Source organism: Hylobates moloch, unplaced genomic scaffold, assembly GCF_009828535.3.
Source record: "Hylobates moloch isolate HMO894 unplaced genomic scaffold, HMol_V3 SCAFFOLD_1, whole genome shotgun sequence".
NCBI lineage: Eukaryota > Metazoa > Chordata > Mammalia > Primates > Hylobatidae > Hylobates > Hylobates moloch.
Window position 1 is genome coordinate 8470666 of NW_026652276.1, and position 13269 is coordinate 8483934.

General features: G+C 46.6%; 1 protein-coding gene across 4 annotated transcripts in view; it reads right to left on the minus strand.

Moving 5' to 3' along the window:
• ATG16L1 (autophagy related 16 like 1) overlaps positions 1 to 12653 on the minus strand; it is a 42849-nt gene extending 30196 nt beyond the window's left edge. For 3 of the 4 annotated variants that reach the window (XM_032753761.2, XM_032753756.2, XM_032753750.2), the window contains exons 1-5: positions 12385 to 12653; positions 8110 to 8203; positions 1932 to 2037; positions 1104 to 1177; positions 16 to 267 (exon numbers count right to left, since the gene is read on the minus strand). In XM_032753761.2, coding sequence (XP_032609652.1) covers positions 16 to 267; positions 1104 to 1177; positions 1932 to 2037; positions 8110 to 8203; positions 12385 to 12499 — 641 coding nt within the window. In that variant the 5' untranslated portion in view covers positions 12500 to 12653. The remainder of the gene's footprint in view (positions 1 to 15; positions 268 to 1103; positions 1178 to 1931; positions 2038 to 8109; positions 8204 to 12384) is intronic. The other variant, XM_032753769.2, reaches the window with a different exon arrangement.
• Positions 12654 to 13269: the final 616 nt, after the last annotated feature.

Below are 13269 nucleotides of genomic sequence, written 5' to 3' on the forward strand. Positions count from 1 at the left end.
GGATTGATAGCCCACCTGGAGTCTTTTTCATTCTCTGCGTTAAGCCGATTGGCTTCCTGTGCTTTCTCAGCCATCCATCTGGTGACCAGCTCCTGGTTCTCTTCCGTAGTTTTCCTCAGTTTTCCCTCCAAGGCAGTAAAGGTGATCTGCAGGGCATCATATTCATCCTTCAGGGTCTGGTTGGCTCTTTCAAGGTCACAAAGCTTAGTGCGCAGGTCTAGGCACTCCGTCTCCAGGTCAGAGATAGTCTGCAAACATTCTGCAATTCTGGAAGCATGACATCAGAGGACGAATAGTACCTCTCCAGAGCCCTGTGCCAGAGCCCTGTGCCACAGCCAGACGCATCTGGCTGAGTGCTTAACACTTTGTGTCTGTTACATCTTTTAGCCAGGCCCATCCCCATGGTTTACAGGATAATCTATTAGCAGAGGAAACACCTAAGGTGAAATTCATCCTATTAATGACTAGGAAAAACACGATGTGAAGGAAGAAACTTTCAATGCTTAGATTGGTAAAGGGGATTTAAAAGGAGGCTGGAAACCCTATATATTTCACCAGCTCTGACATTTCCCGAGCAAGAAAGCCTGAGCAAGTGCCCCGCCTTTCCAAGCCTCTAGACCCCTTTCCACATATTAAGGAAACCCAAGCACCCACTACCCCAGCTCCAAGGTCTCAGGATTCAGAGTCCCCATTTTTCTTGTCTGCCAGGCTTCTCCCTGATCAGCAACAGTTTTGCTCACAAACTCATTCCCCTTTTCCCAAGGGCCATGCACTCAGCTATCCTGGCCCTACCACCTCCACCACAGGAACATACTAGCTCCCACACACAGCGGCCACAGGAGAGCTGCTAGTGTCTCTGGGACACTTGCAAGAGCCAAGGTGACTTCCCTAGGAGGATGCTAGAAGCCTGCGGGCACTGTCCTTGCTTTTTCCTTCTCAGAGCTGGTAGAAAAGGATCCCAGAGCGTGCATGCACTGAAAATCAAACTCTCGCTAAGTGCACTGTGGCCACTCACTGCCACTGGCCCTGCTCACAAGAGGTCAGCAGAACAAAGGACATGGGACCCAATGACCAGGCTCCAAGGAGGCGGGATCTCTACTCACTTTGCTTCATTCATCTGCATCTCCCTGTCCTTCCGCTGCATTTGGTTATTCAGGTCAATCACCAATTGAGCTAACTGGGAGATAAAGAAGAATACTTTCATAAATAAAAATTTTAGGACCTCATTTGGAAACTACACAGTGGGTGGTGATTCATTTTTAAGAAAGAATAAATGAGCTGGGTGACAGCAAGGAGCCGAGGCGCCTATGGGGACACAAAGGGGAACTGTCCCTGCCACTCCCTGTTGAAGGACAGCTTGGCTGGAATGAGAGTGTTCCAGGTGCCTGCAGGGGCTTGCTGAGGACAGCTGTCTACTCCTCAACCTCAGCTACCTTTTTGGAGACTCATTTCTGCTGAAAAGATAATCAATTCAGCTGCACTGATGGTGAACTGTATTTTCCCAACTGGAGCTTTGCTGTAAGACCACCATCCAGGCGAACACAGCCTAGGACTTGATTCTTTCTCATGAACATCTCTGAAATTTCAGGGTTTGTACTGAAAAGCTTTATGAAACCATCAGTGAGGCCTTCAGCGGGCAAGGTAGCAGGGTTTTCTGTTCTTTAAAGCCTCTCCACTCTTGCCTCTCATGCTGATTTTGGAGCATGGTAACTGGCAGCACTCTCAGAGGACTGCCCTTCTGGCGATGGGCCTCAATCTGCCTGGTCTTTTCATTCTGTTTTCCTCACCCTTTTATTCCTATAGAGGGGACTTTTGATGCCACATATGGCTAAGGCTGCTGCCAATTCTGGTGAGAAGTGACTGAGCTCCCCCGCTCCCCACAGGACTCTCATAGAGGGCAGAAGACAGATGAGGAAAAGGGCTAGCTTTACCTCCCCACGTTTCTTGTGTAATTCAGTCAGTTCCTCTTGGTGCTTAATCCTCAGTTGGGCCATTTCTTGTAGCTGACTGTCATTCCATGTGCCATCATGTCCGGGACTAAATTGGCAAACCAGGCAGATGAAGAGAATGTGCAAAAAAGGGAGGGGGAAAAATGAGACTCCAAACCTTTCCAATTAGGCAATGAAACCATAACTCCAGAAACATGTTCACAAAGCCAATAAACCATTCGGGTGTCTCCTGCAACTGTGGTTACAGGCACTGTGAGTGGAAAGGAGGAGACGTGAAACACATGAAAAAAGCAAAGCAACTGTGACCACCAGGCACGTCAGGAATAAAGGGTGGAAAGTTCCTGAATGAAGTCCCAGTAACAGGCGCCAACGAGGCCCACTGGCTCAGCAAGGACCTGAGTGCCAAGGATGCAGCAGTGACTGCAGGGCTCTGCTTTCACACAGCTGACAGTCAACTGAGAGCATGTGTGAGGTCAGGAGTCACATGTGCTTGCAGAAAACTCAAGCAGAAGAAGGGGAACAGAGGGAGGGCGTCCTATTTTAACATAATTGAGGAGGGTTTCTCCAACATGACCCATGACTAGAGACTGTAAGGAAGTGAGGAATAAGCCATGTGGACCCTTGAGGGAAGGGCCCTCTGGGCAGAGGGAGCAGCAGCAGCAGGGCCTGGAAAGGCGTACAGCGGGTGGTGTATTTGGAGGAAGGGTGACTGAAGCCCCAGCACAGGGGGACAGAGGAGTGTGGTCAAGGACAAGGTGGGGAAATGATGCAGAGCCTCGTGGGCCCCTCTGAGGGCTGTGAGGTTTACTAGGCGTGAAGGGAAGCTGCTGTAGGGCTCTGAGCAGCTGAATGACTTAGGTTTTAAAAGGAGAGCAGATTGCAGTGGGGTAAGGGCCGAAATAGGAAGACCAGCCAGCAGGCTACTGTGTAGTGCAAACATGGGACAGTGCAGCTCAGACCAGGGTGGGAGCAGTGAGGTGAGATACGGTCTGATTCTAGATCCATTCCAAAGATAGCGCTAACAGGACTTGACTTTGAATTGGCTATGGGGTGTGAAGACAGATAGGAGTCAAGGATGACTCAAGGCTTTTGGCCTGAGCAACTGGTAGAAGGTAGGTGTCACACACTGAAATGGGCAAGACTGTGGGAGGAGCAGGTTTTGGGGGAGGCCTAAAGAGTTCAGTTGGCCGGGCGCAGTGGCTCACGCCTGCAATCCCAGCACTTTGGGAGGCCGAGGTGGGCGGATCATGAGGTCAGGAGATCGAGATCATCCCGGCTAACAAGGTGAAACACCGTCTCTACTAAAAATACAAAAAATTAGCGGGGCGTGGTGGCGGGCACCTGTAGTCCCAGCTACCCGGGTGGCTGAGGCAGGAGAATGGCGTGAACCCGGAAGGCGGAGGTTGCAGTAAGCTGAGACTGCGCCACTGCACTCCAGCCTGGGCGACAGAGCGAGACTCCGTCTCAAAAAAACAAAACAAAAACAACATAAAGAAAAACAAAAGTGTATCAAAGAGTGACAACAGAAAGTGTTAACCACGTTCAGAGGCAAAGATTTCCCCAGACAAGGATGGTTTCATTTTGGGAGGGGTTTCCAAAGAGGAACTAAAGTAGGAATCTCCTAGGAAGGGTAAAATGGAGGCAAGATCATCAGGCAGAGGAACCTCAGGATTAGATGCTTAAACTTCAAAGTCTACCAAGACACAGAACTCAACAGAAATGCTAGGAGAGACTAAGGCAAGCAGGATACAGCTCTCTCCATGACCGAAAGCCTCCAAGGACTTCTTATTTTACTTACAATGAATATCAGCCCACTAAGGTGCTTCGGCAAGTAGAAAAAACAATCACTTGGAGGGCATGTTTCAAGCACAGATTCCTAGAGCCCACTAACAGGTGACCTGGTTTCCTAGCAAGCCCAGCAATTTCTCACTTTCTGCGCTCTGGTGATGGGAATGTTGCTGGTTCCAGGAAGTCTGAGTAGCAGTAAAGGTGGTAGTGCTCAAACTTTAGAGGTCACTACTATCAGCTAAAGCATTTCTGAAAACACAGATTATCAGGCCCCACCCCCAGAGTTTCTAATAGTGTAGGTCTGAGGTGGGGCCCAAGAATCTTCGTTTCTAACAATTTCCCAGAAGATGTCACTAGTCCAGGAACCATGCTTAGAATAAACAATTTCAAGGCTGAAGAGTTTTATTTTAAACTGTAGGCAAAGTGATGAAAATACTTGAGAAAGTCTGATAACTGATGCAGATCACTATTTAAGCAGTGTGCAGTGTTTTACGGTTAATTAGGATGAGATAGGCAGGAACTTTGGAGGGACAGGAAGGAGGAGAAAGGAAACCAACAAAGTGCCCAGCTTCTGTGAACACCTTTACGTTCTCTAGCATATGTCCCTTTGAGTTGGTCTCCCCCACTAGACTCTACTCCTCCTCAGACCAGGGACTCTGGCTCACTCATCTCTACACCCCTAATGCCCAGCCCATACTGCGGTCACAGGAGTCTATTGAGTGAATGAGGCTCTCACCACAGTCTGGGAATAAGAAGATAAATAAACAAAGGAGGTGGCAAAATAAATGCAAACCAAAGGATGCAAGAGGCTAGGGGGTGGATAACCAATGGGCTTGGTGAATATGGAGAATATGAGGAATAAAGGAATATGGGGAGGGGAAGATCTAGAGGGAAGAAGGAACCATGGATGACTCGTGGAAAACAACAATACCGTGAATGGAAACGAAGTCAGAAGGGCAGGCTTATTATGGATAATGTTTGTGGAAATGGAAAGACTGAACAAGGGGTAACCTGATGAAGCCCACCGTTCAACCTGCCTTGCCTGCTTTTCATCACTTTTTTCTACTTCCAAACTCCCACTAGCAAGTCGAGTTGCCAAACAATACATAACTAAACTCCCACTAGCTTCCTTATCAACAATAACTGACTGTGGCTCACTACAATAACTGGTGCTTAAAGTTTTTCTCCAGGAACTAGGAGGCAGCTCTTGCTCATAAAAGTCAGTTGAGACCCCCAACCCTTCAACTGGGCCTGTGTGAATGCCCAAGAGGTGATCTTTTGACATCAGAGGGCCAAAACACTCCTCCCTCAGATGGTGCTAACGCCACCATTTTCTGCATGTGTCCTGTGAGGAACCACATAGCTAGATAATGCTTGCGTGGAAGCCCCAATTATCTCATCTTTCCTACCCACCAATCACCTACCTCTTCCCACACTTTAGACCACCCTGCTTTCTATCACATAAGTACCCCCAATCCCTATTTTCAAGGAGGTGGATTTGAGACCTGTTCTCCTGCCTCCTTGCTTGGCCACATTATGAATAAACTCTCACAAAACCCATCATCTCAGTGATTAACTTGCTGTGTGTAGGCTGAATGAACCTGGTTTATAACAAGACCTCCAACTAAATGACCATCCCACTGGGTGTGGTGGCTCATGCCTGTAAACCCAACACTAATGGAAGGTTGAGGAGGGAGGATCGCTTAAGCCCAGGAGTAAAGACCAGCTGGGTAACACAGTGAGACCCCTATCTCTACAAAAAATTAAAAAATTAGACTGGAATGGTGGTGCACACCGGTAGTCTCCCAGCTACTCAGAAGCTAAGGCAGGAGGATTGCTTGAGCCTGGAGGTTGAGGCCGCGGTAAGCCATGATCATGCCACTGCACTCCAGCCTGGGCGACAGAGAGAGACCCTGCCTCAAAAAAGACTATCCTAGTGAAATTCAGCCAAAAGAACAGCTGCATATTCCAAGCACATAAGTTTGGCTAACAGACAAAGAATACAAGAATATAGTCACCAAGGGTTTAATCACATAGAAATGTTTTTAGTTTTCAATTGGATGAATTTAGATGAAAATGGTGAAACAGCATTATCTACACCTAAAATTAACCAAAATACTAAAACCAGTATCTTAAGTACTACAGAAGGCCTCCCAGGGCCACAGCCAGGCAGGATCTCCTGAACTGTTACAAAGCAAGGATGGAAGCTAGGCCCTGCCAAGCCATCTGTTTTCTGGTATCTTTCCCACTCCATCCTCTACCAGGAGACCATCCTGCCAGATGAGGAGACATGAGAGCAGCTACAGCTCCAGGAGTAAATACATCAGGCTACAGCTACCATTTCTAGATACCATAAATCACCAACCTTGTTTTTACAATTGATAAATGTGTGGAGATTTCAGAGCAATAATGGCTACTGTTCCAATACAAAATTTAACATGCAAACACAATGAATATTATGGAAGAGGACCATAAGACTTCAAATATACATAAATGCAAATGACCCAGTGAACAAATACCGTACCATGAACACATACGTATTTCATGAAATATTCTATTAATACACTGATATATATATATATATATATTTTTTTTTTTAGATAGAGTCTTGCTCTGTTGCCCAGGCTGGAGTGCAGTGGTGTAATCTTGGCTCACTGCAACCTCCGCCTCCTAGGTTCAAGTAATTCTCTGCCTCAGCCTCCCGGGTAGCTGGGATTACAGGTGCCCACCACCAAGCCCAGCTAATTTTTGTATTTTTAGTAGAGATGGGGATTCACCATCTCGGCCAGGCTGGTCTTGAACTCCTGACCTCGTGATCCACCTGCCTCGGCCTCCCAAAGTGCTGGGATTACAGGCATGAGCCACTGTGCCCAGCAAACATTGATATTTTTCTAATCTAGTTCTTAAAGCAAAATAAGAGCTTATTGCAATCTGCTAATTTGATTTCACAGTCTACTAAGACTGATGTTCCTCTACTTACTGAGGCTATGTCTCTTTAAACCCATCAGAAGTTGAAAACATATAGTAGGTTGAAAATACATTCAATACATCTCACCTACTGAGTATCATAGGTTACACTTACATTAGCCTACAGTTGGGCAAAATCATCTAACACAAAGCCTATTTTACAATAAGTTGTTGAATATCTCATGCAATTTATTGAATACTAAACTGAAGGGGAAAAACAGAACGGTTGGATGGATACTCAAAGTACAGTTCTACCGAAAGTGTATCGCTTCTGCCCCATTATAAAGGTTAAAAATTGTAAGCTGGGCCGGGCGCGGTGGCTCACGCTTGTAATCCCAGCACTTTGGGAGGCCGAGGCGGGCGGATCACGAGGTCAGGAGATCGAGACCACGGTGAAACCCCGTCTCTACTAAAAAATACAAAAAATTAGCCGGGCGCAGTGGCGGGCGCCTGTAGTCCCAGCTACTCGGAGGCTGAGGCAGGAGAATGGCGTGAACCCGGGAGGCGGGGCTTGCAGTGAGCCGAGATTGCGCCACTGCACTCCAGCCTGGGCGACAGAGCGAGACTCTGTCTCAAAAAAAAAAAAAAAAAAAAAATTGTAAGCTGGCCGGTCATGCCTGTAATCCCAACACTTTCGGAAGCCAAGGTAGGTGGATCATTTGAGGTCAAGAGTTCGAGACCAGCAACATGGTGAAACCCTGCCTCTACTAAAAATACAAAAACTAGCCAGGTGTGGTGGTGGATGCCTGTAGTCCCAGCTATTTGGGAGGCTAAGGCAGGAGAACTGCTTGAACCTGGGAGGTGGAGGTTGCAGGATGCAGTGAGCTGAGATCATGCCACTGCACTCCAGCCTGGGTGATAGAGCAAGACTCTGTCTCAAAAATGAAAAAAAAAAAGGAAAAAGAAAAATTATAAGTCGAACCACTGCAAGTTGGGGACCATTTGTATGTTGAAAAAAACACCAACCTAAAAAGGATCAAATAGATCCACACTGCACAAAAGCAATTTTTGTGTATGTGCCAATCAATCCTGTATTAACAGGATCTACATAAACCTGCCCAGAAATACTTAACTTGTCTGTGATTATTTAAAAACAAACAAAGAAACAAAAAAACATGAATCTTGGCAGGTTAGACGAGAAACTGACCTAGGGTTACCACATGAACCTGCCTTAAGAAATTTCTCAAGCTGAGAGCACTGTACTGATAATAACCTTTCTAGGTATATACATACCTTTTAAAAAACAATTTTAATTACATGGTTTTAGTTCTTATTTGAAAGGAGCTGACAAAAACCGGAACACAGAAATAGTACTTGATTTGCTTTTAAATTAGAGAAGTGACAACTGAACTCAGATAAATTTCATTAGAGGAGACATAAATAATACAAGTTCGTTTCAAAATACCTTATCTCATGCCTGTTTGGTACGTCATGCTTTTCAGCCTGTAGTTTCTGGGCCAATACTGAATGAAGATCTGACTTTTCCAGCAATTTGTTATCTATTAAAATAAAAAAGTCAGAAATTAAGTTATTTATTATAACGTATGTACACTTGCTAGGTACCTACCTTGTCATGTATTGAAGGATAAAATACAGGAACATACATTTCTCAGCTATAGTAACCTACAGAATCACCTGCAAGAATGTCTTCCCTATTAAAGGGAGCTGAAAATGCTTTCCACCCCCGAAGTTATTTGTTTCTACCTTACGAGGAAAAAAGAAAAAGAAACACACTAAACACAATGGCAAAGTGAAATGCTATGTACCTTTAAGTAACACAGGAGAACTGTACCATAAATTGATATATCTAATTACTTTTTAGGTCAGGGAACTAGAAATACAAATGACAGTCCCCAACATGGAGTTAACATTTAATTCAGTCAAGTATAAAAAGGTACAGAGAATACACTCTGTACTCATTTTTATGAATGGTGTCACAGGTGGTGATACATGAGTTAAGTCTTAAAAAGATGATGGGCCATGCAGGAGGAATAACAGAGTCTTTTGGTAAGTGGCTGGAAATAAAGGTTGGAGCCAACACAGGAAAAAGCAGGATCAGAAATTTAGACTTCTTCTTACTGGCAATGATGAAATAAGAGATTATAAAAGCAGGCCGTTACACTAACAGATTCGTATTGGTAAAAAGTCAAAGATTATTCTGAGGCTCCTCGCTCAGGCAACTGGGCGGAGGATGCTAACGTGTGAGAGAACACAGGAGGGGAGAGCTCAGACAGGAAATGAGTTCTCTTTCCAAACGTAATAAATTTGACAGGAGACAGAGTACAGAAATTCAAAAGACAGGATTAGAAAGAATATGTGGTTAAAAGTAATAGGCACACAGGCCTATTACTGTGGCTCACGCCTGTAATCCTAGCACTTTGGAAGGCCGAGGAAGGCAAATTACCTGAGGTCAGGAGTTCGAGAACAGCCTGGCCAACATGGCAAAACTACTAAAAATACAAAAATTGGCCAGGCATGGTGGCACTTGCCCATAGTCCCAGCTACTAGGGAGACTGAGGCACAAGAATCGCTTGAACCCGGGAGGCAGAGGTTGCAGTGAGCCGAGATCGCGCCACTGCACTCCAGCCTGGACGACAGAGCGAGACTCTGTCTCTAAATAAATAAATAAATGAAATGAAATGAAAAATAAGAGTAATAGGCACACAGGCACCAGTAAGATCAGAGGTGGGTACCTGTTCTGCAGGTACCAAGCAGAACAAGGCTGGGTTTATGCTAGTGACTATTCCTGTTAAAAGAGCTTGTGTCTCCTTTTAAAGAGTTTTGAGTCCCACTTCTTGATACCTGAAAAGAGAATTCCTGGGTAGAAACACTCTCATCTATTATTAGTCAAACGAATTAGCTCAGCCAAACTGGACATTGGTTTCAACCTGGCAAATCATGATCAAGAGAAAGGTTTCAAATCCACCAGTGTCAAAGGGCTCTTGTAAGACCTTCAGATGTTAAACCAAAGCTTAGTGCCCTGTGATAATTTTAGGTTCTTTAAAAAAACACAGGCATTCAAAAGGAGTCCTTCCTAAAGGTTCCTCCTTGAAGAGAAGGCTGGAGATGGAGGGAAGTCTTTCCCCTCCCCCTACGGCTTCTTTTCGCCTTTCTCTTCAGACTCCAATGCACGGACTGAACAGGGAATAGACTCCAGGTTGATGGAGGATCAGAACTTGACTGGCCTGGGAAGGCTGGAATGAGTGGAATGAAGGTTTTTCACAAACTATAATAGAAATGATCTCCCTAAATGTCAATCCCTCCACCTAAACAGAAGATCTTAACGTGCAAAGCCTATCTCACTCTCCTGCCCCTTGTCAGCTTCTCATTCCGGTCTCCTCTCCTGGTCCCTCAGGCAGGCATTACTCGCTACTCTAGCACCCTTTAAAGCTATCTTCTCTCCACAACTGACCTCTTATTCTGACTGTTCTACGTGCTCCTGCCCCATCAAGATGCCATTTTCAAAGTGCAGGAAAACATTCCATTTATGTCAAAGAGATAACGCTTTACAATTACAAGCTATTATACAGATGGCTTTGAAAGCACTTATATGCACAGCACTGTTTTTATGAAGTGGGCAGGGCAAGCTTCATCCCCATTTTATAGATGAGGCAAAACAGACTCAGAAAGTAAGTGAAAAGGTTCAGTGAGGGGTGAGTCAAGCCTCCAACCCAATTTGACTTTCAAAGGATATTAGCTTTTAAAGCATAAGCACCTAATAAACTGATTTATGTCATCTGTCAGGGAATCATGTTTTGAGTAAGAGGGACTTCTCGTGCTTCTGGCTTTCTGAAACAGCACTGTTCTTCAAGGCCTCCTAGAACAGCAAAGCATCCCCCTTTCTTAGTTTTGTTAAAACAATGGGTGCAGTGAAGGCAAAGAACCATTTGCTAGGGGAGCCAGTGAGAAAAGCAAATGCAAAAGTTAATCAACAACCCTGAGTTCAAATCCCAGTCCTGGCTGGGCACGGTGACTCATGCCCGTAATCCTAGCACTTTGGGAGGCCGAGGCAGGTACATCACCTGAGGTCAGGAGTTCAAAGACCAGCCTGGCCAACATGGTGAAACCCTGTCTCTACTAAAAATACAAAAATTAGCCGGGCGTGGTGGTGCTTGCCTATAGTTCCAGCTACTAGGGAGGCTGAGGCAGGAGGATCTCTTGAACCTGGGAGGTGGAGGCTGCAGTGAGCTGACATCATGCCACTGCACTACAGCCTGGGTGACAGAGCAAGATTCTGTCTCCAAAAAAAAAAAAAATCCCAGTCCCACCATTAACCTGCTGTGCAACCTCAGAAGTTACCTAATCTCTCTTGGGCTCAGTCCCATGTGTGAAAATGGCAATAACAGTTCCTGCTTCATACATAGAATTTTGGGAAAGATAAAATGAAATAAGACATGAAAATACTTAGCTCAGTACTAAAATTTGTCTGCACCGTAGAGTCATTTGGGAAGCATCAAAAAACACTGATAACTTGGCATGCAGTTCTAGGCTTAATCACACACACACACACACACACACACACACACACACACACACACTGATACTTGTGTCCTAACTTCATATATTGTGATTTAGTTGGTCTGGGGTGTGGCTTGGGATTTGTAATTTTTTAAAAACCCATAGGTGATTCTAATATGCAGCTAAGTTTGAGAACTACTGATTTTGCACAATCAGAATGCAATAAAAGGCAGCAATTATTATTTTGAATCTCATCATCAGCATAACTTGAGAAAGTTGTCAGGTTTACTTTCAGGGGCAGCCGGAACCACCTTAGGACCATTACAATTTAGGTAAAGGTGCAGACATTTTTGTACCCTTAAGCTGCAAGCAGTAAGGGGAAAGAAAAGCACCTCTTTCATACGGAAGATTTCAGTAACAGTAAAGGTTCTGTCCCGCCTAAAAGATATTAAGATATTAACACGAAGGTGGGGCCAGGCTCGGTAGCTCACGCCTATAATCCCAGCACTTTGGGAGGCCGAGGTGGGAAGATCGCTTGAGCCCAGGAGTTGGAGACCAGCCTGGGAAACAGTGAGACCTCGTTCCAAAATTTTCTTTTTTTTTTTTTTTTTTAAATTAGCCGAGCGTCTGGGCGCGCGTCTGTAATCCCAGCTACTGGGGAGGCTTAGGTGGGAGGATCACTTGAGCCTGGGAGTTTGAGGCTGCAGTGAGCCGTGATCTCCGCCACTGCACTCCAGCCTCGGCGACACAGCGAGACCCTGACCCCCCATCCCCCTTTCCCCGCAAAAAAACCCACCAAGGTGGAGTAACGGAAGTAAGTTTGAGGAATCAAAGGCCACCCGTTCCAGTGCACTGAGAAGGCAATGTTAATTCGGCGACTGAAAGTCAACGACCGTTTCATTAACATGACCCCATAGATGGGATGTTTCTGGGACTTATTTAAGTGCATAAGCATTGTATGAGCTGCTAGGATTTACAAATACAATCACGAACTGTGCCTCCCCACAAAGATCGTACAATTTAGTAGGGAAAATCCTCCAAAGATAAAACGCAGGTTAGAAAAAACATTTAAAAGGCGTGCGGCGTCCGAAGAGCGGGGCACCCGGGGCGGCCGCCATGCGTGCGGGCGGCGCTGGGGACTCGGCCTCAGGTTCCCGCTGGCGCCCCGCATGCCTCCACGGGCCCGCCCGCCCCGCTCCCAGCCCGCACCGGCGCCGCTCACACTGCAAGATGATCTCTTCGAACGCCTGTCTCTGCAGCCGGTCCCGGCGCCTCAGCTGCTCCGAGATGTGGCGCTTCCAGCGGGGGAAGTCAGCGGCGCGGAGGCCCGACGACATGTCGCTTGCGCCCCGGCACCTCAGCGCCACCGATGAGAGTGGGGGCTGGCGGCCACAGCCTGCAGCATGAGGCAACCAGCAGACGCGGGAATGCCGGCAATCCCAGAGCTCACCTCCACACACTGGCCGTCCCCTAGGCCATCCGGGACGGTCTTCCGGCTCCTGCAGGAAATGGTTTTCAAGAGGGCCGGAAGACCCTCCCCCTCACCCAGCGTATTACGCCGCATGGGCTCGGGGCCGGTGCCTACGCAGGGCGCTCGCTAGTGACGCCAGCTTGTAGCCGGAAGCGTCTGCGGCGGAGAGGCGGCCGCTTGGGGGCGTGCGGGCCCTGCGCAAGGCCCAGCTCGCGGCGGGAAGGAGGCAGGAAAGGGGCCTCTTCCGCCTGACTGCTTACTTTTCTTTGGCTGCTTTTCAACCCTTTTCGTGTTTTCTTCCTTGGCCTGTCTCCCCCCACTTTTTTTTTTTTAATCGCAGTTTAGGAACAAATGGGGTTCCCTCCATAGTAGCTCTGTGGCTGTGGATGAGTGACAAGCTCCCTAGGCCTCAGTTGTCTAATCTGTAAAATGGGGACAGTAATGATACCTACCTCAGAAGGTTGTCACGAATACTAAAAAGAAAAACCTATGTAATGCAGTCAGCACTGTGCTTGGTACAGGGGAAACCTAAGTTTACAAAGACACCTGGTGTCTTCCCAAGGCCTACCCTGACAGCAGGAGCATTGCCATCTTGGCCAACTGCCACCATTATAAGTTCCCCTTGATTAAAAAACC